The following is a 23,020-nucleotide window of genomic DNA, read 5'->3' as shown; positions in this document are numbered from 1 at the left end:
CACGCAGGGGGGCCTATATTACTTTAAGATTTTGGGCGGGTGTTTTGAAGTGATGCCAACCATGATCATAATTAATGATGCTAGCATTTACTATTCCACTTTGGGATTATCAGACACAGGCATACTCATTAAAACGTAAAAGTCATAAACAAGAATGTGGCTGTCAGTGGTCCTCTAAGCTTCAGTGTGGCAGAGGTAGGGAGTGATGGTGTATTGTCTGGTGACAAGGTGAAGAGTTTCTGTAGGAAACTTCAGGGTTGGCCAAATGAGTAAAGAGATGATTATTTTAAGTCACAGCGATAGGGGCACGCAGTCCACGGTTATTCAGCCTAGAAAATTCAAAATACAAGAAATGCCTACCCTCAACTCGATTTTCGCAAGGTCACATGACCATATTTCACTCGCCACTGACGTTGCATGGCGCAGCCAATGGAATGAATGAGCTGAAGGGTCCTACGTACAGGAAGCTTGCATACCATTGTTGCCTATTCTATCCAGTGCAGCGATCACATCGTTACCACAGTAGAAAGTTTTATTGCTGGGTACCCAAGTGGCTTGCATACCTAAGACGTTGGGGCGGCGGTACTGCACATGCGCGAAGCCCCACGCACATGCATCCCCAGGGCGCCGGGGCTGGTGCGTACGCATGACCAAAAACACCGCTGCCAACCCTGACATCCTAGTCGAAAACCCTAGCAGGTCACGTTACCCACGACGTCAACTACGTTACTTTTACGGTAAGCCAAGCCGAGCCTGGACAGATCAAGACGCCCAAGTGCAAAGGCGCCAAAGCCCGAACATTATGGCTCGACCGACAGTAAAGATGCCGCCTCCGGCGAAGCAGCACAGTAGACAAAATTGAACAGTACACGGGAAAAGACGATGCCGATCACACTGCCACAAGTTCTCCACGTGGATGTCCTTGTCGGAATACATACCTGCCAAGTTTGGAGAAACGGAATCCGGGAGATCTACTCAACGGGAGGGGGGGGGGGTATGAAATATGCCGACCCGGGGGGGGGGGGGGGGGGGGGGGGGGGGTCGAGTACGGTACTGCGATAGCAATTATATGGACACTGTCAGCGGGATTTTGCAGTCGCCGCTGATCTGTACAGAGTCCAAACCGATAACATTGCTTACGCATCGTCTGTTTCACGTGCGAGTAAATGCGCGCTAGCGCTAGGGACGAACGCAGTTGAAGCAGAGATGAAACGACCCGGCCGTCACCGTCGCGCGAAGGGCACATGCGATAACATCGCTCCACGTGCGAGGCCTGTCGTCGCTTGCTTACCAGTATTTTTGTCGGCAAGGGACCGTAAGGGGCGCCGCTGAGACGGGGACGGTCGCGAGCGCTGGCGAACACGCTATCTCGACAGACATCGGTAACGGCTACCCTTTTAAGTGCTGGGCTCTCCACTTAAGCAGTAGTGACACAACATCTTCAAGGCGAGATAACTTGTGGGATAGATTTTGTGTACACAAACACATCATCTACGAAATATTACGGCTGATATAACCTATACACATTTAGGATCAATTTTTAAAATTGCGTGTAGCGCATGTGTATGCGAAACGTCCCACCTCGCGTCACCGTGATGCACGGGGCGCGCAATGCTCTGGACGCCCGGGGCAAAACTGGATTTCCGGGAGATTTTCCTATGACCCGTACAACCGGAGAAACGTTCAAAATCCGGAGTCTCCCGGTAATCCGGGAGACTTGGCAGGTATGGAATACAACCAACCTTCTGGATTGTTTTGCACCGGCTTCAGTCGTGACTTCGACACGTACAAAAAAATTTTTTTTTTTTTGTTTCGGGTTGATAACTTTGTCGAATAATTAGGATCATTTTATTGGAAGCAATTCATTTCACGCCACTATCTATGCTTGGTTTAACATTTTAAATTGTAAAAAACACAGACCAATCCATACGACAAGACGCTGTGGCACTGTGAGCGCGGGAGACCTTCGTGACGGGCACACTCAACACTATAGGCATTCTGCTTGGGTACGCAACCCTGCACGTATCCAAGCTCTTGGGCCCCACTCGCTTGCGTACTCAGAAATAAACACTCTCTAGTAAACACGTGGCGCCACACCCCTTGCACCCCGAAAAAAGGTGAGACCAATAACATGCATCGAGGTGGAATTTTCACCCTTTGAATGCCTAACACTCGCAAGTGCACAAGAGGCTGCTCAGGAGGGTGCACAGGCAAGAAGAAAAACTTTTGCGTAAGGACAAACCTCGTGTGCGCATTTTAACACAAAGTGTTTTTATGCCGGGGTCCACCACGTCTCCACTGACGTATTTCTGTCACGCATATGACGCTGTAGAATACACACTAACTGATGGCAAGAAAAAAACTAAAAACAAAGTTCCATCGCCGGGAGTCGAACCTACGACCCCTAGCTCCGCAGCGCGAACAGACTCGGCCACAAACAGCACGTCCCTTCAGCATACTAACGGCGAGCTATTTATTACACCAATGAACCATTGGTGGTACTCAGAGATCGGTGACACTTCAGCCTGTATTCGTTATACTAGTGAGGTGGCGCGAAGGGCGCGCTTAAAGGTCGTCACCCTGCGTGCTGCGATGAGGCGCGCCTCACAAAGCGTGGTCGCTCATGCGCGTGCGCTTATCTCGTGATGGGGGGTGCTTTGTACGTCTTGTGCTCTCATCGCAGTTTGGTTGAAGTTACAGAGAGCACGAAGGTCACTTCACTCACTGCAGGGCAGCTTTTGCAAAAGGAGGCACGCTGCTCACACACAAATAAGTTACAACTGTGATAGTTACTTGCGCTCGTCCCTGTCTATACTTGTGCGTTCGTTTCGGGCCTCCTCCTTTGTCTAAGCAGCGTGCTTTAACTGTCGAGCTGCGACAGCTGTTAGCTCGCGCTCATCCTGCGTATGTTCTTTCCATGCGTCCTTTCTGCCCGAGCAGCACGTTGTGAGTTTCGAGCTGCTTGCCGTTCTTTGCGTGACCTTACAATTTGATGCTACAGCATTCGTTCATTCGCCCTTGTGCCCAAACAATGCACAACAAACACTCAACTACGTCTGTGAAGACACGCTTCACTTTCGTGTTATACCAATTCCTATGACAAAGGGATCAGCCATGTTTTTTTCTATGCTCGGAGGCCACAGGCTGAAAAGCAGACGACGACCCTACCTTGTTTTCAAGTTCTTGTTTTTACGACACCATCAGTTTGTGTTAGTATAAAAGTACAACAAACAAAGATTCCTCAACTCGAAGGGCAATACCGCATATGTGAAACGAGGCAGCTCGTGAGTGAACACAAGCAAGAAAAAGAAGTGAGAGAACTGGCACAAGCGAAAGGCTAGAGACTAAATAGCAGCCAGCACCTCTATCATGTTTTGTAGTAGCCTTTTTTTTTTTGCAAAGGGGTCTATTTGGCATTCAATGAAAAAGCGCGCAAAAGAAAACCCGATATTTATATCATTTTTGATGCATTGCCTCAGTGACTTCTAACATTACATTTATCCAATCAAACACCTGCGCTCTTCTCTGTCATTTCCGCCTGCAATAGTTATGGCGAGTGCCGCCGTGCATTGATGCGGTCGGCAGCGATGCAGTGACTTCATTGCGTGATTAAAATATTATAAGTGCACACTACAGCCTGCACCAATGAGCCCGGGCTTTCTGTCAAGTGACCCTCAATTTGAAAAATTCATTCACAAAGACCAAATGGCTTGGTCATATGGCTAGTCAACCATATGACCACTGGCACCAGCAGAAGTTCCAATTTATTGCCTTCGTTTTCACCTGCAGTAGCAGTAAAACTTCGTTACATTGAAGTCATGGATAAACATGCTCCGTTATATCAAAAATTTTATTTTATTGAAGTTCGTTATACCGTTTAACTGTGGATAGCAGTTGTTATGAACTCATGTGATGCGAACAAGCTACTGATCGGTGCTAGTCATGACTGAATTATAAGTGGCCGCCCTCCCTGATGGAGCTCCATTTCTTTGTGTGCAGCTTGTGTGTGCTACCATCGATCAGCCCGCCAACAAACTTGCATGCATCCGTTGGGGCAGCACCTTCACGCTTCTTGGCATCCAGAGGTGGGGCCCTTTCTGGAGCTGGCACTGGGTCTCGGGCTCCGGCCGCTGTCGCTGCAGCCCCTCAGAAGCCCCCACCTCCGAGCCGCCTGAAGGGCAAGCGAGGTGCATGCCCAAGCCTGCCCAACCAGCCGAGCGAGGCCTCGGCCCACGAGCTAGCCAAGACTGTGCTGACCAAGGCCGGTGGCAACTCGAGCACGGCGGTTTTGTTCACCCAGCCCTCGGCCAGCCAGAACCACAGGGGCCCCCACTGAGCACTGCACATGTGTGCCTTCCAGATTGGCCTCTACGCACTGGGCTTGCACAATGCAGTATCCCCAAACTGGCTGTCACGCACCTACTCCCCTCATGTTTCCTGGATCACAGGAAACATTCGCGACAGAAATCGCGAAATGTTTCGCTGCTCCTTCGCTAGGAGGCGATGCGGGTGTTTGCGATGTGGAGGCTTCACGAATGTGACGTCAGGGCCTCTCCTTAGTATTCTTTCCTCCATGATATTAATTAAGCATAGCTCACAGACATACAAAAATACCCTTGTGGAATAGTCCAAATAGAAGGAATCACCGCTCGACTCACCAGCAGCAGAGGAATCGGCGTGCACTTCCATAGCGTAAGCGAACTATGCGAGTGAGCACACGGAAGAAAACTGTATGGTTGTGCGCCCGTCCAGAAAGCAAAACGAGTGAAAAAGCTATAATAATCCTTTGTCTTATCCTCAATGAGACAAAGTTAGTTTTTCCGAGTCCCCAAAATAGGAAACGCAACTACGGCGGCGGTGTTTGTGTAATTTAGCGCTGCAAGGAAACCGATGTAATCGTGTCCCGGGGAGCGATAAACGAGAGTAACAAGCGGTCACTCTTTGAAAGATTAGAAACCAGACAGCCATCAGCTTTGCGGGCGCGAGAAGCGATAACCACCCGAAGGACGAAACCGAAACCAGCTGCACCGTGTGCACGTGCTCAGATGCGCAAGCAAAAGTTGACGCACCAATCTGGAAAGAAAAAATAACATTAACGGAGAGACATCGGCGCATGAAAAAAATTCCACGTATTCCCGAAGTGTAGCAGCACATGCCAAGCAAGAAAAATGATTGAAAAAGGTGCGCGAAACCAGCCGAAGCGCGCGCAGCCGCGCTCGGATGAGCAAGCGAAAGCCGGCGCACCGTTTTGGAGAGAAAGAAAGAAAAAAAAAATGGAGAGGCATCGGCGCATGAAAAAAATTCCCCGTATTCCCGAAGTGTGGCAGCACATGCCAAGCAAGAGAAATGATCAAACAAGGAGTGTTTTAAAAGTACAGGCAATGTCGTACATGTACAGCGAAAAACTTTGGTGCCTGTTAGGTGATGCCATACATGTACGGCGTAAACCCTCAAAGGATTAAAAACCACTGCCATATGAAATTGCCACAGAGTGATCTTAGGAATGTGCTAGAACTTACTTCAAGAGCTTTTGTAGAAGCTGGTGGCCGAGACATCTCCAGTCCGAAGAGTCCAATGCGAAAGGCCAAGTGATGGTGTTCCTGGTTTTCACCCAGCACTTGGCATAGGAAAGCAGCCTTGGCCAAAGTTGCTGATGCCAAAAGGCTCACCTAGGGGGAAAGAAGTAGTATATGCATACTGTGACTGCCCAATAAAAAGACACGCGAACACTAAGTGCAAGAAGTCAACGCATATAAACTCTGAACAGCCTATAATTTCAGTTAACGTGTATAGGTAACTTGAAGAATTGAAAGAATAAAAAAATACAGGCAGTTTGCACTAAGTCGCACAAAGCTTGGCACAGCGAAGCACGGGTCCGTCACCACTCGTACTCCCCGTCGACCAACACTTCTAGCTTCGAGATGCGCGGCTTCCTCCTCGGAAGTACAGTCGAACTCCGCTTCACCGAAATTTCCGGTACAACGAAAAATTCTCGGTTCCCCGTCAACAGTCCATAGGAGTCGATGCATAAATATGCTCGCCACAACGAACACTTTTTCTGCTGCCGCTCCGCTTCAACAAAATTTGACGATGCCATTCTGGGCTCAAACATTTAATTTACCATGCAATAAACACTATCTCAGACATTTTGATGCATTTTAGAACATAAAAATACGAATTCAAAGTCTAAATCGTGTGTTTGCACCACCAGTAACCACCGCTGTTGACTGCATAGAGTTAATATATACTGACTCTAGAGGAAAAGCTCCCCATAGGGCCCATGTATTGAAACTTATAACCGCATGGGTTCCGCCATGATGGAACAAAACGAACGTTGCCAGACCCCGAGACGCTCGCTATATTTGGCGGTAGTAATCAGTTTTAATCTACCAACCTAAGCCAGCTATGCGCTGTTCAGGGAACATGAGCTGTGTTTTGATGCGTGAAACCGTGTGTTAGCGTAGCATTGTCTGTGCAGCTGGCCTGATTGATAACAGTTAACATTTCCATCTGTTTATGCATGTTTTTTACTAGGCACGCCTTACCAATAATGCATAACGAACAAAGTTTCTCCGTTCGCAGGCACAAGGGTCACTCGACAGATTCGCAGCTCGAAGCAAAGTGCGTAGGCCGTGGTCGCGTGGTGCTTCGACTTGCAATGACGAGACACCTGTATCCACGTTCTTTTTCAGCTCATTGCTGCCGTACTTCAGCGCAGAGTGCCATAAGCAGAACAATGTTGATTGCAGCATGCAGCGGCGTCACCCGAAATTTTATCGCCGTTAAAAAGACTACAAAAAAACTTCGGTTGCGCATAGTTGGTACATAACTTCCAGTGCTTGTCTCATCTCTTCTTTGCCGTCCGTCCTGGTTTGCACTGAAGTTTTCAGCTTGAAAGAAAAGAGGGCTGTCACGTGAAGTCGAGTGGCACGTGGCAACAGAAAAAAACACACAACGGGACACTATGACAACTACGAGATACACGATGTAAACGAAGTTTCAGGGACTTTAACACGACGCGGAAATCGGCGCAATCGGCCACAAGCGCACTCTCGAGCGTTGGTGTTGATATGGTGGCGTAGTAAACCAGCCTGCAAACGCTCCTTTCCGCGCACAGTAAATTGCATAAATAGCCGTCGTATTCTTTCGTAAAAGTATTCAAAATAAACAAAAAACAATATCTGCATGTTTTTAATTGTGCAAATGCTTCTTTAGGATTGATATGTGATGGCAAGAATGACAACGTTCCAAGATGTCAGCGTTTTTGTGGTTAGCGATCTCGCGGACCAGCTTTTCCTCTAGACTCAGTATATTAAATCTATGGCTGACTGAGCATGGGGGCCGCCATTGCTTGATAGCGACGGCGATCAGACTGCCCTGCTTTTGCAACTGGCTTGAGTTGCTTAGTCGCAGACAATCCGAAGCCAAAGCTCAGTTGTCTACACTGGGGTGCATTCACGGAACGATTCCTTTTGCGATGCCTTTCCAATGCTTTTTGTGCTTTTCGCGCTTCGCTAGTGGTCAGAGCGACGGTACATCCACGTTATCAACGCGAGCAGCCCTGGAGTGCAATCGTGGAACGATGCCTTTTCCAATGCCCATGCTTTTCGTGCTTTTCGCGCTTGGCCAGTGCGACCGTGGTCGGAGCAACAATTCATCCACGTTATCAATGGATCAGCCAGCCGCAAGTGGTGGATAAGAATAGCATAGAATAAGGCGTAAGTCATCGCTCTGCGATAGCACGCCTGCATCTCGCCGTTGTTGGCAGATAGCTAGTGTTAGCGTATTAGTGCAACTGTGCAGTTCGTGTTGCGCGACCGTGCCTCTGCGGTTCATTCGCGGAAGGCGTTGTTTCTGCGTGCTTTTCAACAGTGACGTCGCTATGCATAAATGAGAATCGCATCGTGACACTGCTGGGGACGCAAAGGAAGCAGCAGACACTTTTTGAATCTTGGAAATAAAAGTTTCTCTGTTCTACTAGCTCAGGTCAACCATATTTTTTTTCAATTTCACTATGAAATGTTCGCTTCAACGAACATTTTTCCGAGCACCGTCAATTTCGTTGTAGCGAGGTTTGACTGTACGCACTTTCTTAGAATGCCCCCCGACTCTCTGGACATGATCGGGTGCAGCCAGGCTATGCACTATAGAGCGGAGGTTGCACGTGATGTCTCCGTTGGTGGGCAGGGCTTAGCAGCTACTGTGCATGCGTGGCTTGGCTAGGTTATCTGGTAGCTAAACAGCGCAATGCTTGCTTTCTCTTTCTATCTTCTTTCTCTCTCTCCTTATTTCTTTCACACTACGTTTCCCGTTCTCATTCTTTAAGCTATGCTACGCTTTACTCTCTTCCCTCCTCCTCACCATCACATTTGCTCACCAGGGGTGAGACGGCTGAAGTTGATTTGGGAACAGTTTTTGGAGCAGCAAAATTTCGATTTTGGCGCAGACGAACGCCGATTTGGAGCAGTTAGCGGAATTTTTTATGTCATCTCAAGAGCTTGAAACACAGATTTGTAGCAACTTGGGGGGACAAGTACATATTTAAATTGGCCTAGGATAGACGTAACGCTGAAGCAGCATTTGGAGAATGTATTGCCAGTTATGACTATACTACCTTTTTAAATACTATGCGACCTATCTATCCCGAGTAAGAAACGCATGAAATAATTGAAAAAAAAAAAAAGGTTCTGCAAACTAGGTTCACTTCATAAAAATGTGAAAAAAAAAAATGTGATTGCACAAGAATTGCAGTTACATAGCAGTAGGCCTTTTTAAGATGAGTGATATAATTTAGCAGATTACTGCTTTGGCTTTTATTGCGATAGCAATTATATGGACATTGTGAACAGGTTTTTGCCGTCGACATCGCAGTCATGTTCCGTATAAACTCCAAATCGTAACATCCCCAGCGCATCATATGTTTTGCCCTTAGGTAAAAGCGTGCGAGCAGGGGCGATGAACGCGACTGAGGCAGAGATGAAAAAACGCTGACTCATCCCCGTTGCACGGAGGGCGCATGCAATAACATAAAACCGCATGCCAGGCCTGCCATTGATTGCTACTCATGCAGAGGAAACGCGCCGCCTGTCTTGAAGGAGCACGAAGCAACGCGAGGGGGGGGGAGGTTGCTGGAGCAACTAAGGACGACTTTAAAGGGGTCCCTGCAACACCTTTCTTAGTATATTGGAATAGTCTCATTATTGACGTATGACTCTTCACGAGTCATATGCCGCAAAAATGTTTCGAATCCGTCAAGTCTAAGTGGTGTTACCAAATTATAGAGATCACGTTCCGCAGCTTTCTCCCTCAACTCAACGGCGCGATCGCGCGGAAAGCTGCGCGGGTCGTGAAGGGAGGGAGAACGGAGGTGCGAGGAGGCGCCGAAGAGTTACGTCAGCGCCGGCGGCATTTTTTTTCTTAATTTTTTTTTTCTCTCTGGCGTCTCGGCGCAACCACGTGGTCTGTGCCGCCACTTCCGGTCGGCTTGCGTCGTTCTCGTCGAGCGGAGTCAATCGCACCGTGTATCGCGCATGCTTGAAAACTGCGAGTCGGTTTGGTAATGTAGGGTGTGCACCTTGAACTGCCGTAGTGTTTTCATCGCTCTGCCAACCATGGACGCAAAACTGCGTGCACGTTTGGAACGAATGACAGCTGAGATGGGTTTCGACCCACACTCCGATACACCGTCTCGTCGCACTGCTCGCGCTTCATTCGTATTCAACACGGCAAAGCTGCGTGCACCCTTCTTCCAGTGGCGGTACTTCGACGCTGTTTGCTCTTCGAATGCGGGAGCAAAGCGAATGCGGACTGACAACAAAGAACTAAAGACTAGAAGAAAGGATCGTGGGGCATCATGCCGGCGCGGACCCATCCCCCGGCTGTCTGCAGCTACCGTGAAAATGCGAGTCTGCTTGGTTGCTGTGTCGCGGTTTCTCGGGAACGTGAGGCTACGGGGAGGATACGCCGAGGTACGGCTCGATGACATACTGAACAGACAGGGACTCACCATACAGCGAACACAGGTATCCTAAACTAGCCGGCGCCAGCATTGTTATCGGAGAAATGCTGCACCGCTGCCTCGGTCGGTCGTGAGAACGTGTCGACGATGCAGTTTCCAGCTGACGAGGCAACACTCGAACGGCTGCCACTCTCAACGGACCGGCGATGATCAAAAGCACAGAAATATTCACGATTTCGGCACTGCGCATGGTGAAGAAAACGCAACCATGCAACTACGAGCAGACGAGCTGTCGGTGAGACCGGAAGTGCTAATATTAATGTTTGTTCGGTGTTTTAACGGCATAACACAATATAGACATACATATTATCTACTTATTGAACTCAAAATTAACAACGAAGGTAATAATGAGGGTGTTACCGTGATTATAACATCAGCCAATGGTGGAACTGCCGACAATCGCGTCATATATTGTGGACTAATACATCATTTGTCGAGAGAAGAGGGAGCGATTTTCAGCTGACTTTGAGAATTTATTGTAACTTCCAGGACGCTCGCTTCGCTATAATATTTGGCTCGCGTGTTCTCAGGAGCCTCGACTACCGATTGGCAGAGCTTTTTGACCCTGCTCAAAGAGTGTTGAAGGGCCCCTTTAAAGGCGCTGGCGTGTGCGCTATCTCGGCTGGCATCATAGACGGCTCGTATACCCTTCTAAGTGCTGCGATCTCATCGCTTCTCTCCTTTGAGCAGCCGCATTCTCTTACACCAGCGTTTTGTAGTTACGCGAGATCGGATCCATAAGTGTTAGTTAGCTGGCAGCCTTACTTTGTATAATACAGTCGAACCCGTTTATAACGAACTCGAAAGTGTCGCGAAAAGTGGTCGTTATATCAGTAGTTCGTTGTATATGGACTCGCCCTTAAAAACGTGCGCTTAGCGGCCAAGCCGTTTTTTTTTTCCCTTTGTGCACTTTTAATAAAGTGCTAACAACCCCTTCGGTGACGAGCTAAGCTTTTTCGCGTCGTGAAGTGACGCCGGCTGCGTGCTCACGAGTGAATTAACCGCCTTTGCAATGAGCTAACATCGTTTCACCGAAGCGCGGTACCGCGACGTGGAGCCGATCATTCCTGGCTAGTTGCGTGCAGCGCGTCGCCTACTCGGGTCGCGGAGTCTCTGCCGGGCCGCTTGCTGTGTGCCGTATGCGCGCGTTTGTACGTTCTTCGTGCCAGCTTCACTCAGGACCGTGCACGGGTGCGGCGAGTAGTCTCTTCGTTCAACGCAGCGAAAACAAGCATTTTCCAAGCAACGCGCACTCTACTTCTCCGCGATGCTCTCGCGGCCCTGCACGACGATGCGCGGCGAACTTCAGTTGTCACCTAGTCAAACACGCAGTATACGCTTGCTGTCAGTGCATCGACCGTTCTCGGTGCCCGCGCCGCTCAACAACAGCGAGCTACTTTCGTTTCTACAAAGCGACGTGCACTTTAAAGCGGTCTCGCACGACGCGGCGGTAAGCATGGCGCGCCCGTACCGCCGTCAATCCGAGTGTCCACACGCGCAGCTGAGCAGATATCTATAGATGACTGTGATAAGGTTGTCGGCTATAAGGCATAATGGCACCTTCATCGACGGCCGCCACCTCGCCTTCGCTCTTTTCTGATGCTTATCTGCGAAGGCATCGCCGCAATCGCGCGGAAGTCGTAATCACCGATCGACCGGTCTCCGCCGTTACCGAAAAGACGGACGACTTTTCGCGGCACATTGTGGCGTCGACGAGATTAGGGACGCAGTGAACCTTTTTGCGACAGAAAGTTATCGGGGTTATCACTTCTTGCATTTATGCCTTCTTGCGTTCCTCATCGCAGGCGGTCGTAGCTGCAGACAACGGCGTCAGGAAAGGTTACTGTGCGAAAGCTGACCGCAAGGCTTCATGCTGCCTAGTATTTTTTTTCCCTCACTGCCATTCTACCACTGAAGAAACGCCTGGAAAGTGTGTGACGTCGCTCGCAGCGTCCGAAATCTGCTTGCGGTGCTCGCCGATCGTGGGTATCTTAGTCGCGAGTAAACTGGAGCGGGGCACGCGCGAGCGCGCGCCCCTGTCACGCTTTAGAAGGCATGTTTTAACTTTTTTTCGCTTCGTATGCCCCATATTTTTACCGCGACCGTGTCTGAAGTGTTCGTTGTAAAAGTAGGAGGCTTTGAAAAATGTTCGCTATATCTGGACGCAGCTTCAATGGTTAGCATAGGAAAATCGTAAGTTCACCCGAATACGGTCGTTATAACCGATAGATCGTTATATGTGGGATCGTTATAAGGTCGCTCGAGCAGCAACCGTGGACTTTAAGGGTGCAGTCGAGATTGCAGGCACGCGCGCTATCTCGGCTGGCATCACAGACGGCTTCTCTCTTACCAGCGTTTTGCAGTTACGCAAGATCAGATCCAGAAGTGTTAGCTGCCAGCCTTACTTCGCGTAATATTACAATTTGATGCTATCGCATTCATTGCTTCACTTACGGTGCAACTGATTTTTTTGTAGATCTGCTTACTTAGCTTTTCAAGCTTCTCCAGAGCTTCCTGTAGGTCAGCGTTTGTAAGGAGGACACCACAATAAGTGCCTTCAGCTCGGCAGCGTGGTTGGCGTAGCGTCAAACCTACTGCACGCTTTGAACAGGCAAGAACAAAGGCGCGGTAGTGCCGTTCACTGCCCCCTCATGTGGGGCCGCCTTCGAGAGCGCGGCGTGGGTGCCAAGATACCTCGCTGCATTGACTATCTCATAAAGCTATCTTGCACAGACTATCGCGTACGGTACTGCGAGCATAGCGCCGTTGTAAGTGTACTGCACACTTCTACAATTGGGGAATGACACAAAGGTGCTTCGCATCGGTCCGCTTCTGGCTTCGGCGTGAAAAACCACCAGGGCATCGCGGAGACGCACCGCATGCAGGAAGCTAGTTGCCACCGCGTTGATGCAACAAGGATGATGCCTCTCCCGTGCACGGTATGGGTCGTAACGGTACAAACACTACCACAGCAAACGCGCGCGTAGGTGACCACACGCAGCAGTGTCGATGCGAAAAAAAAATTCCAACCGGAGGAAGACGCTACGCATGCCACTTGATAGCGCCAGAAGACACAGCCTAGCAAGAAGCAGCAGCAGGCTCGGGGCATGGCAGAACATTTTTGGGGCGCCACGCATATTTACAACAACCCAGAGGAGGTCATGGCGGCATCATGGGAGCCCTCATTAGAAAGGTGCATAGAAACTTGGTATCCCAGGCACTGCTATAGGTGCAAATTGGAAAATCATGTTGTTAGCTCAGCCTTTTTTCCCAAAGAAGCTGACGTGGGCACAGAAATTCTGGCTTTCGAAGCTGTTTTGGAGTAGTTCGACGCAATTTTCGCGATTTTCATGCTTTTGGAGCAGCTTGGCACAGGAAAACGGAATTGTATCAAAAATGCGTAATATGCGCAGCTGTCTCACCCCTGCCTCACGCTCACTTCCCTTTCCCACCCCCTTGCTACACTATACTATACAAGGCTATGCTATGCTCTGTTAGCGTGCCTGGATAGCCAGATGGTTAGGATGCTCGCCTTAGGATCAAGGGTACGCAGGTTGGAATCCCGCCTCTTGAATTTTTTTTTCGGCAAGAATTTTTCCCTTTTATGCATCTCCTTTCTGTCTCGGTTTGTTTCTCTCTCTCTCTGCACTCGTTCTCTCACCCATCAGGGTTATATCAAAGTTAATATGTACCGATTTTTATTATCCTCTCTTTAACTTGCTTGTAGCAATAAATTCCTGAAATAGAGGTATTTTGTGCGATTGGCCAAGGTCGTGATTTTTTTCTTCAAAAGTGCTTCGACAAGCAAGGGAAATAATAGACTCATAAGATTGTATTTCACTTGTTCTTTAAGGGGAATAAATATTGTGACGAAGAAGAGCACAGTTTTTTCCCTACTTGCGCTCAAAATTCAGAAATCGCGAAATTGGTGGAAAAGCGTTTTTTGCGACCAAAATTTGTATATATTTTTTTTTCAGGCGAACAAAATCTTTTTTCGCGAAACTAATTGCGAAACCATTGTTCTGGGTGTAGTGCCTAGACCTACAGTAACTTTCATCAAAATCGGGAATGGTGACCAAGACCTCGTGTTCGATCTTTTCTGGACACACCCCAAAATAGTCTGCCTGTCATGTATAGTCGCCCATTTTTTTAACCTGAACGCGCAAGCGTCGACCGCCGAGTTGATAAGCGCCATACAACGGAGCGCAGCGGCGAAATGAACGAGAATATGCGCATGCGCGCTATGAGCAGTCGTGGGCAGCTGCCGTCTGCTAGGCTTTTCCGCAGACGGCAGCTGTCCAAGACTGCTCATTGCGCGCATGCGCGTATTCTCGTTCATTTCGCTGCTGTACTCCGTTGTACGGCGCTTATTAACTTGGCGGTCTATGCTCGTGCGTTCAGGTTAAAAAAATGGGCGACTGTACAACTACATACAGCTAAATCCGAGACATATCAACAATGCCACTACTTGTGGCATTGTCGATATGCTAGTATGGAGCTAGTATAGAAACTCCATACTAGCATACTATAGACCAGAACACAGCGAATTCCATGCATAGCACCACATTGGCATCATGCGTCGCGCCATCTATCGCAAACTCGACGAAGCAACCGTCCCTGGACTGCTATGCCAGCAGACTCTACACAGAGCAAATGCGGAACTCCCGAAACTCAGCCCGTTGGAGAGCGCGTTTCGCGTTTTTTCTAGCCTGGACAGTTTCGCCGTTTTTATTAGAAGATCAAGAACACCTTGCTCATGCAAGTGCACAATGTATACGCTATATATACGTGCTGGGCAGGCTGCGGAAGCAACCTTGTCAGGTACGTACGCTGTTACATCTGTAAATAAAACGTCCCCGCTGTAGTACGCATGAGTCGTAATTGCAGTGCAGCTCGCGAAACAGTGAAACGATGCTTTGTTGCCGCATATTACAAGTTGCGTACAAAGTTTCATGAAAACTCGTCATTTTAACATGCATCGCATAATAATTAGAGTAGGCTTTGCGCGTAGTTTCGCAGAACGTAATTTTTGTTCCACAAGCGCTCTTACAATAATGCGTCTTGCTCACAAAAGCGTGCTATCAGAGAGTATCACCTGCAGTGACTTCCATCGATCCCTTTTGGAAGCTATCTGCGTGATTTTAATCCTGTAACGATGATGATTTACATGCGAAACTATGCTACTCTTAGTTAAGCCGATATTGTAATGGGCAGAATCCAGCTGTCTCTTATTAAATGCGTGCTGTGCAAATATGCTAAAAATTTAGCTGCTTGAGCTAGCGCTACACTTGCGACGTAAAGCACACTGGCGTGAGTACTGTTTACTTACGTGCCAATATATGTATTATGTGCAGCTGGATGCCCCGTGCAGTGATGCTACCGAGGACTTCTGATTTGGAGCAACTTTAGGAGGAGCAAAATTTCCGTTTTGGAGCACTTTGGAGCAGCAAAATTTCCGTTTTGGAGCACTTTGGAGCAGCAAAATTTTCATCTTGGAGCACTTTGGAGCAGATAATTTTGCATCTGGGAGCACTTTGGGGTAGCGAATTTTACATCCTGGAGTGCAATAAAGAAGCATATTGCATTTACATTCAAGCACCTGAGTATTATTATGGGGCTCTTATGAAGCCTAGAAATATTTCGATTCATTGCAAATCTCATGGAAAAAAATCATCTCAGGAGCATAGGCGTGTGCACAGGGGGGGCAGGTGGGGGGCGGCCGCCCCCCCCTAATTACCTAAGGGGGGGGGCGCAAAATCTGCCCCCTAAATTGACCCTTGCGATAGCAATTATATGGACACTCTCGGTTGATTTTTGCCATTGCCTTTGCCGTAATTTTCCGTATAAAGTCCAAATTAATAACATCACCACGCGCATTCTAGCCGCGGGTAAAAGGTCGCGAGCGCTGGCGACGAAAGCGGCTGAAGCGGAGATTAAACTAGCCGGCCGTCTGTCTCCGCCGCACGGACAGCGCATGAGATAACATCTTCCCGCGTGCGGGCCTGCCGTCGATTGCTTATCAAACCGAGAGGAAACGCCCCGCCCGTCTTTCGTAAGGAGCATGAAGGGACGCCAGGGGAGCGGAAGGGGGGGGGGGGGACCGCATCGTTTGAAGGGCGCAGTCGCTTGCGCGCGCGCTATCTCGAGGCATCAGGAGACGGCTCGTAAACTTGCTGTGCTCTCAACGCTTACTTCGCGTTTACCGAACTCAGAGCAAGAAAACGCTTCGGTTCCTGGAGGGGCCATATTCCCTTAAACCAGCGTTTTGTTCAGTTACGCGAGATCGGATCCAAAAGAGTTAGCTGCTAGTCTTACTTCGCTTCACAATACAATTTTTTGGTATCACATTCATTGCTTCGCTCTCAAGCGAAACTGAGTTTTTTTAACCGTTAGCTATTGACCGCCGAAAGCGAGGGGCGGACGTGTAACATGGCGTAGCCGCTTCACTGTGGGTCGTCAGCGACGGGCCCGCTACTGACAGCTGCGCATTTGCGGCTGCTCCGACCAGGAGATATGATTTTACTAATGAGATGACATTTTTAAAAAAGCAAGCAAAAAATTCGAATTGGAACCCTAGCACGTGAGCTCGAAGGGCAGGGCCTTTTAGGGGGTATTTACCGCAGAGTGATTACAAACTCGGACGTGCTGGCGGAAGGAATTACGAAAAAGCTCTTCTGGATGAAGATCCATGGATAAAGTATATCTGAGGAAAAGTGTCAACGCGTTTCCACCGTTCGCGTGCTCTTCCATAAACGCGAAGCAAGGAAAATTCGATATTGTCCCATATATCTACTGCGAGCGATCCCAGATTTCATTCCGCGATGTCCGCAAACAGAAGTGACAGACATTTAGCGGCACTCATGTAGTTATTACTGAACATTGCTTTCCTTACGTGCCATGCGACGCTTGAAACGAGCTATCAGCAGCGTTTCTGGAACAGACGACGTCCGTCGATGAATCGCCGTCGCACTTTCTCGCTACCGATAGGCCTAGACGTCACGAGCCTCTGCGGAGAGCGCGTTTGCTGTCGAGCCGACTTGCAGAACAGAAGCTGCGTCGGCACCGTGCATGGCATCGTGGCTTACTCGGAACGCACGCGCGAGCGCTATTTATTCAGCGGAATAATTCTTGATCCATGAATGCGACTTTATTGGCAGCCCCAAGATCGAGCTGCACATGTTCTGTCGCGCCGGCGGTGCGATTGCCGGTGATAGACGCCCCTACACCCGAGACTTTGGCGCAGTTTGGCGCAAATTTCGTCGATATTATCAGGATGGCGCAGTAAATACAATTTGGCGCACTTTGGCGCAGTTGGCGCAGGAGTGGAATCACTGCCCGTGTCCAAATAAATTTGGGAACATCAAACACTGAAATGAAAGCACGAAATTCTGGCCAGCTGCTGAGGAACACAGTACCATTTACTACCTTTTAAAGGCGAAAGCTTGTAATCTTGAAGGCGTGGATGCCATCAAAAGTACTAAAGCTTGATACTACGTTGAAAGTGGCAAAGTATGCTGATTGCTTGTGCTTAAAGCACTACCTTGCACTACATTTTCGTCAAAGGAAACCCTTAAGGGTATGAAGTGCACCCCCACACAAAGCTCGCGCCTGCCTTCAACCCAGCTGCGTGTCACGCAAATTAGGTTCGTAAAATAAAATAGGTGGGCATCACACTGCAGAATACACGCAGTTAGTGTACTTACTCGCGCATTTTCACTCGGTTCCTAGTTTTTCTGCTTGAATCACAGTTATCCATTCGCGGCGAAGCTCAAAACACCGCGCCGGCGGTATTCCCGCGACGCGTCGTGATCGCCGCAGACAACGCTAAGTAATATCCTCCTGTTGCGCTGCTTGTTTTGGCATCCAAAGATGACGCAGTAGTGCCCAGACGAGCTCTTATACGCTGAAGCGGCGTGAACGGGTACTTTTTCGCACTTTAAAGCCTCAGAACTGCAGCTTGCCCTGTTTACTTGGTGCAACCCGCGCGCGCTTTGGCAGTCCGGCCAGCCCTGCATCTGGGTGTGAGGGTATCCGCTCGGCTCGCCAGCAGCCTGGGTGCGAGACAGGCGTGCTCTGGTGTATAGTACATACCATACTCACGGACAACTTTTCTTGGCAATGAAGAAAAGGCTACGGGGGCGGAGCTACTGCACATTACTGCTCCGCGAAGTAGTCCGGTTTGGCACGCGTTTTGAATTTAGTTTCAGTTTATGAACCTTCCGTATCTCTTATGACGGCTGTTGGATTATTCAAGCGGCCATGTTCGAATAATGACAGTGCATACTACTGTATTTACTCGAATCTAACGTGCACCTTTTTTCCGGTAAAACGAGTCCAAAAGTTGCATGCGCGTTAGAATCGAGTACCGAAAAAACAACAACAACAAAAAAAACTTGTCATATTGCCATCGGCATTTCAAAATGGCCGCCTCCTACGCGCCTTGTCCATTTCTGCCATTATTGTTTCAGTTCGTACGTGTGCTGAGGAGATTGTCATCCCGTTTTGCGTTTGCATCGACAGCATAGAAGTGCCAACTCCAAATACTTGACGAGTGCACCACATGCCGCATTCAAAAGAATAGTTATTACATGTGCAGAGACGTACGGAAATCGGGCCGCATCACGGTCGTTCAGAGTTCCCGAAACGTGCGTGCGAGACTGGCGCAAACAGAAGCAGAAGATTTTTTTACAGCGAAGCTTCACGAAAAGGTTTCAGTGGACCAAAGCAGGGCCGGTTTCCTGAAATCGAAGAGCGTTGACGGCGACAAGGAGTTGTCCGACAGCGACGAGGACTGATCCATTACGCGACTCGTATCGTCGCCGTAGTGGTGACAGTTTTAACGGCAAGGCCCGCTTTTTGACTTTGTGTTTTACTTCTTTGAAACTTTAGTTCTTTAAAACCCAAATACTTGTTCTTCTGAATGTGTGAAGTTTGACTCCTACGAACTTTTTTTGTTCTTTTCTCTCACGAAAAATGGGTGCGCGTTACGATCGATGTATTACTTTTTTTTTTGGTCGCGGAAAACGGGTGCGCATTACAATCGAGGGCGCAGTAGAATCGAGTAAATACGGTATTTGCTTCGTCTGCTTAGACAGCCATTTGTTAGTGAAATTTGTCACAAGTTCCTTTGGCGAGTCATCGGAAAAGCTGGAGGGCCATTTTGACAGTGAGGAGCACGTAAAAGTTACACGACGTTTTCACACGTGCAAAAACGTGAAATGACACTGCATAAACTAAAACAAATATAAATTTTTATCTCCTTGGTGCGTGCTGCGCCTCTTTTCAAACAGTGTCTCTTAGAAAATAGAGTAATGTTGTTTTGCTTAATTCTCACGCAGAAAACAAGGAGGACGCAATTGTGGGCCTTTTTTCTTCAGCAGGTGGCACATGCATAGTTTGGCCTTTTCTGCAGCCTTCTCTTCATTGCCCAGAAAAATGTTCGCAAAATAGAGAATGATAGTAGACAGCTTGTTTTTTGTTATGTTTATGCTCGCTGGATGGCCATGTGCTTAAAGTTCATTGTTTTCAGTTTACCAGTGCCATTTCGGAGCAGGTCCAGAGCAGTTACTAACAAAAATTAGTTTGGAGCAGCATGGAGCAGCATCTCTCTTTTGGAGCAGTTTGGAGCAATTGGAGCAGCACTTCCATCACTGCCGTGGTGGAGGGCTCCGGAAATTTAGACCACCTGGGGTTCTTTAACATGCACCTAAATCTAAGTACATGGGTCTCAAAAATTTTCGTCTCCATCAAAAATGCAGCCACGGCGGCCGGGATTCAATCCCACGACCTTCGGGTTAGCAGTCGAGCGCCACAACCACTAGACCACCGTGGCGGGGCCAGGATAATTTCACTGTTTAACCTTAAAGGTGAAGCACTGATAGCAATAGTAATGCAGATAGCAGCTATAAAAATGTTTGCAGTTTTATCAGCCTTATAGTTTGCAGTTAACATCTGTTTATAAATTAAATAGGTTTCTGGGCAAGGGGCAACAACACGAACCTGGTGCCAAACAGGGTTGAAGCGACGGCCACGGCGGTTGCCGGTTGTCTTCCCAGGCTGAGCTGATGCAATCAATCCGTCCACTTCCAAACTTGGTGGATGAGCCAGCAGCTCATGTGCAAGACGCACTGCCAGTTTGCTGGCCTCCTGAGTGTGACCATGAGCGTGCAGTGCTTCTGCACGAGCGAACAGGATCTGCAAAGCCACACCGAGAAGTTTCGAATGGTCACATAAGGACATGCAATTGCTGACAGTGTGGCCCCCGTGTCTAGTAAATTAGAAACAAATTATATATACATACATATATATATATATATATATATATATATATATATATATATATATATATATATATATCAAGGTTCCCCCCAGAAAATTTTGCGGGGTAGACATTTTGAGAAAAGATGGGGGGGAGATGTTAAGATTTTGGAATTTTGAAACAACTTCTCATTTTCTACAAACACCCAAGTTTAATTTATGGGTGGGCATTTCTGGTAGCTATAACGCACACCTATCCCCTCCAATGCATAACCACTGACTATGAGATATGCACAAGAAAACGTAAGTAGGGGCACTCGCACTGCCATTGGCGATCTATGAACGCATAGCCCAGTGGGGTCGTGCGGGGACCCTGGGACGTACGTGCTCAAATCCCTTGGTCAAATAAAGTTTTTCCTCCTCCTATGAGGCCACAAGGCCACCTGTCCAGACTCCGTTTCAAGCAATCAAAGGCAGGAGACGGGGCTCGTTGGTAGAGAGTGTACCCTATAAACCGGACTTTAGGTCGTGTGGGAATATAGGTAGACTCCCCAAGTTTAGGTGACATAAAAAGAAAACAACCCAAAATCGCCAAAACGCCTTAATTTTTTAATCGGCACCGCACACCCATCGTCACGATCACTGGCAGCGAGCGCGCACGAACTTCATGCACAAAGTCTGCAAGCATATCGTCAAGCTGTGGATGAACCGCACTACGCTGACGAAGCAGCGCTTTCCACGGGTTGCACTTCTGCAGCTTGCCTTTCTGCACTCTTCAATAGTGCATGCTTTTTTTCTGCGGCCATGTTATGGCCATGTTGCCGTTCGCTTCAGCGAACTCAGCATTTAGTTTATATGCAGCTGAGCACTGCCTCCTCGTGCCGCTACTCATCTTTATTGAACGAAAAAGAAAAAAAAAATGACTACTAAAAAAATCAAGCACTATATCGATTGGAGCGGAAGACTCAGAACAGATCGGGAGCACAGCACGAACATGCAAAAGAAACAGCGGGACGAAAAAAAATATGCCTGCTATCGAATTTGGTTGTGGATGCGACCGTGTGTGGCTTTTGACATACATGCACGCCACATGTTGCCTGACGACGACTCACTGTCGGCTAAACATCGCTATTGGCGGCAAGGACATATTGTGGCGCCGTCTGCCGGAATCTCTCTTTGACGTTTAAACGACATCACGTGGTACCGATTGCGCAGAGTGTTCGACAGTCTCCAGTGATTTAGGCTGTTCAGCCGCGGCTTTTCTCTCTTTGCAAGCGTTGAATGTGTTTGTATTAGCTGTGAAACAACCTAGAGTGTTGCCAAAAAATGGTTTTTAGCAAGCCAGCGCGTGGTCATTGTCGCGTCATGCACTTTCGATGAAGCGCGTGTGCGCGGCGTCATGGACGCCGAACGTGAACAGACACCCTGGTAAAAGGTGAGTTGTTATGAAATTCACCTAGTAATCTGTAACTCAAAGCATTCTCACATGTCGCGTACATTTATGTTTACTGAGGCAAGCATGACCGCGCGCATCTGTCTCTTGCTTTTGCGCGGAAGGTGCGTGGCCGAGAGGCAACATTTCGATCTGCGTGGACTGCCGCGTGCGATTCACGGTAACACTTCGCCCTAGTTTTCAGCGCGTCATCAAATGGCCTAGTGCAAACGATGCTTTGACAGTCCCTTATGCAGGCTGTCGACCTGCTGGTGCTGTGCATGCATAGTTGCCTATTTTTTTTGTTCCTGAGGCGCGCATTTCAAGAGATCAGTCAGAGTGATGGGCGGTGAAGCAGAGCTGTGGGCAGAAAATCCGCCACCACCTACTGTGGGGAGAACCTCGATATATAGGGTTCAGGTACACACATACACACACGCACACAACTGCAGATTTTTTTTACATACTTGAAAATTTGGATGCTTTCACGGCACTGCCACTAAGCCCCATAAAGTCAATGTATAAGAACGTCTGAAATTTCAGATGCTGAGACTCTTTGTCGTCCAATTTATTCAGACTTTCTGCTCAAAACAGTTTCTTCCATCTAAATAAGGAATGCTTTCATTTAAATCAGTAAATTTACGGCATTAGCATAGTGATGCCTGCTTTCAGATCACAGAAACAAATATGGGCGCATTCAGCTGCCACAGACATAAAAACACATGGTGGGCATTCAGTGAAAACTGCGGCATTTGCCTTTACTGCAATCCTAAATGGCACGTTTCCGCCAACGGTGGGCAAAAATTAAGAATTTGTTTGGTGCGTGCAGTTCACTTGGCGAGTTTTGAAGAGTTATTAACGCAACATTCGACAGATGATAAACGCGATGATCATCGGCTAGACTTGGCACACGACATATCGATGCGGCAAGTTCGGGGTGCGATCATTACGCGGGGGAAAAAAATTGAATTTAGATGACAAAATTTAGGGGTGCGATGATTACGCGAGTAAATACGGTAGTGAGTGGCATGGTATTACTTTTGTTAGAGCATTTTTGCCCAACTTCACAATTTTCCGCATAAGAAACTAGCTACTGAAATACAATAAAAGCAGATTTGCCTATGTCGAAATACTTCAATGAACGACTTCTGGAATATCATGCCATTTGTCGTAACCGGGTTTGACTGCAGTGAGCTTGGCATAGCATTGAAAACACTTGAGGGCATTTTTGGCACCAAGTCAGGCAAAATCATTTGTGAAAGTGAAAAAGATTTCCCCGGGCAATTCTTTGAGAATACCAGGAGTTGAAAAGA

At 48.2% G+C, this 23,020-nt stretch overlaps 1 protein-coding gene across 1 annotated transcript in view; it reads right to left on the bottom strand.

Annotated features, from left to right (window-relative positions):
• The window catches only part of LOC119397232 (zinc finger SWIM domain-containing protein 8), a gene marked incomplete in the record, with an annotated part of 161,537 nt that overhangs the window by 62,927 nt on the left and 75,590 nt on the right, over positions 1-23,020 (bottom strand). The window contains 2 exon segments of the mRNA XM_037664670.1: positions 5,520-5,669; positions 20,018-20,212. Coding sequence (XP_037520598.1) covers positions 5,520-5,669; positions 20,018-20,212 — 345 coding nt within the window.

Source organism: Rhipicephalus sanguineus, chromosome 1 (assembly GCF_013339695.2).
Source record: "Rhipicephalus sanguineus isolate Rsan-2018 chromosome 1, BIME_Rsan_1.4, whole genome shotgun sequence".
NCBI lineage: Eukaryota > Metazoa > Arthropoda > Arachnida > Ixodida > Ixodidae > Rhipicephalus > Rhipicephalus sanguineus.
The sequence above is the reverse complement of the archived record's forward strand: the minus strand, read 5'-3'. Positions and strand labels throughout refer to the sequence as shown.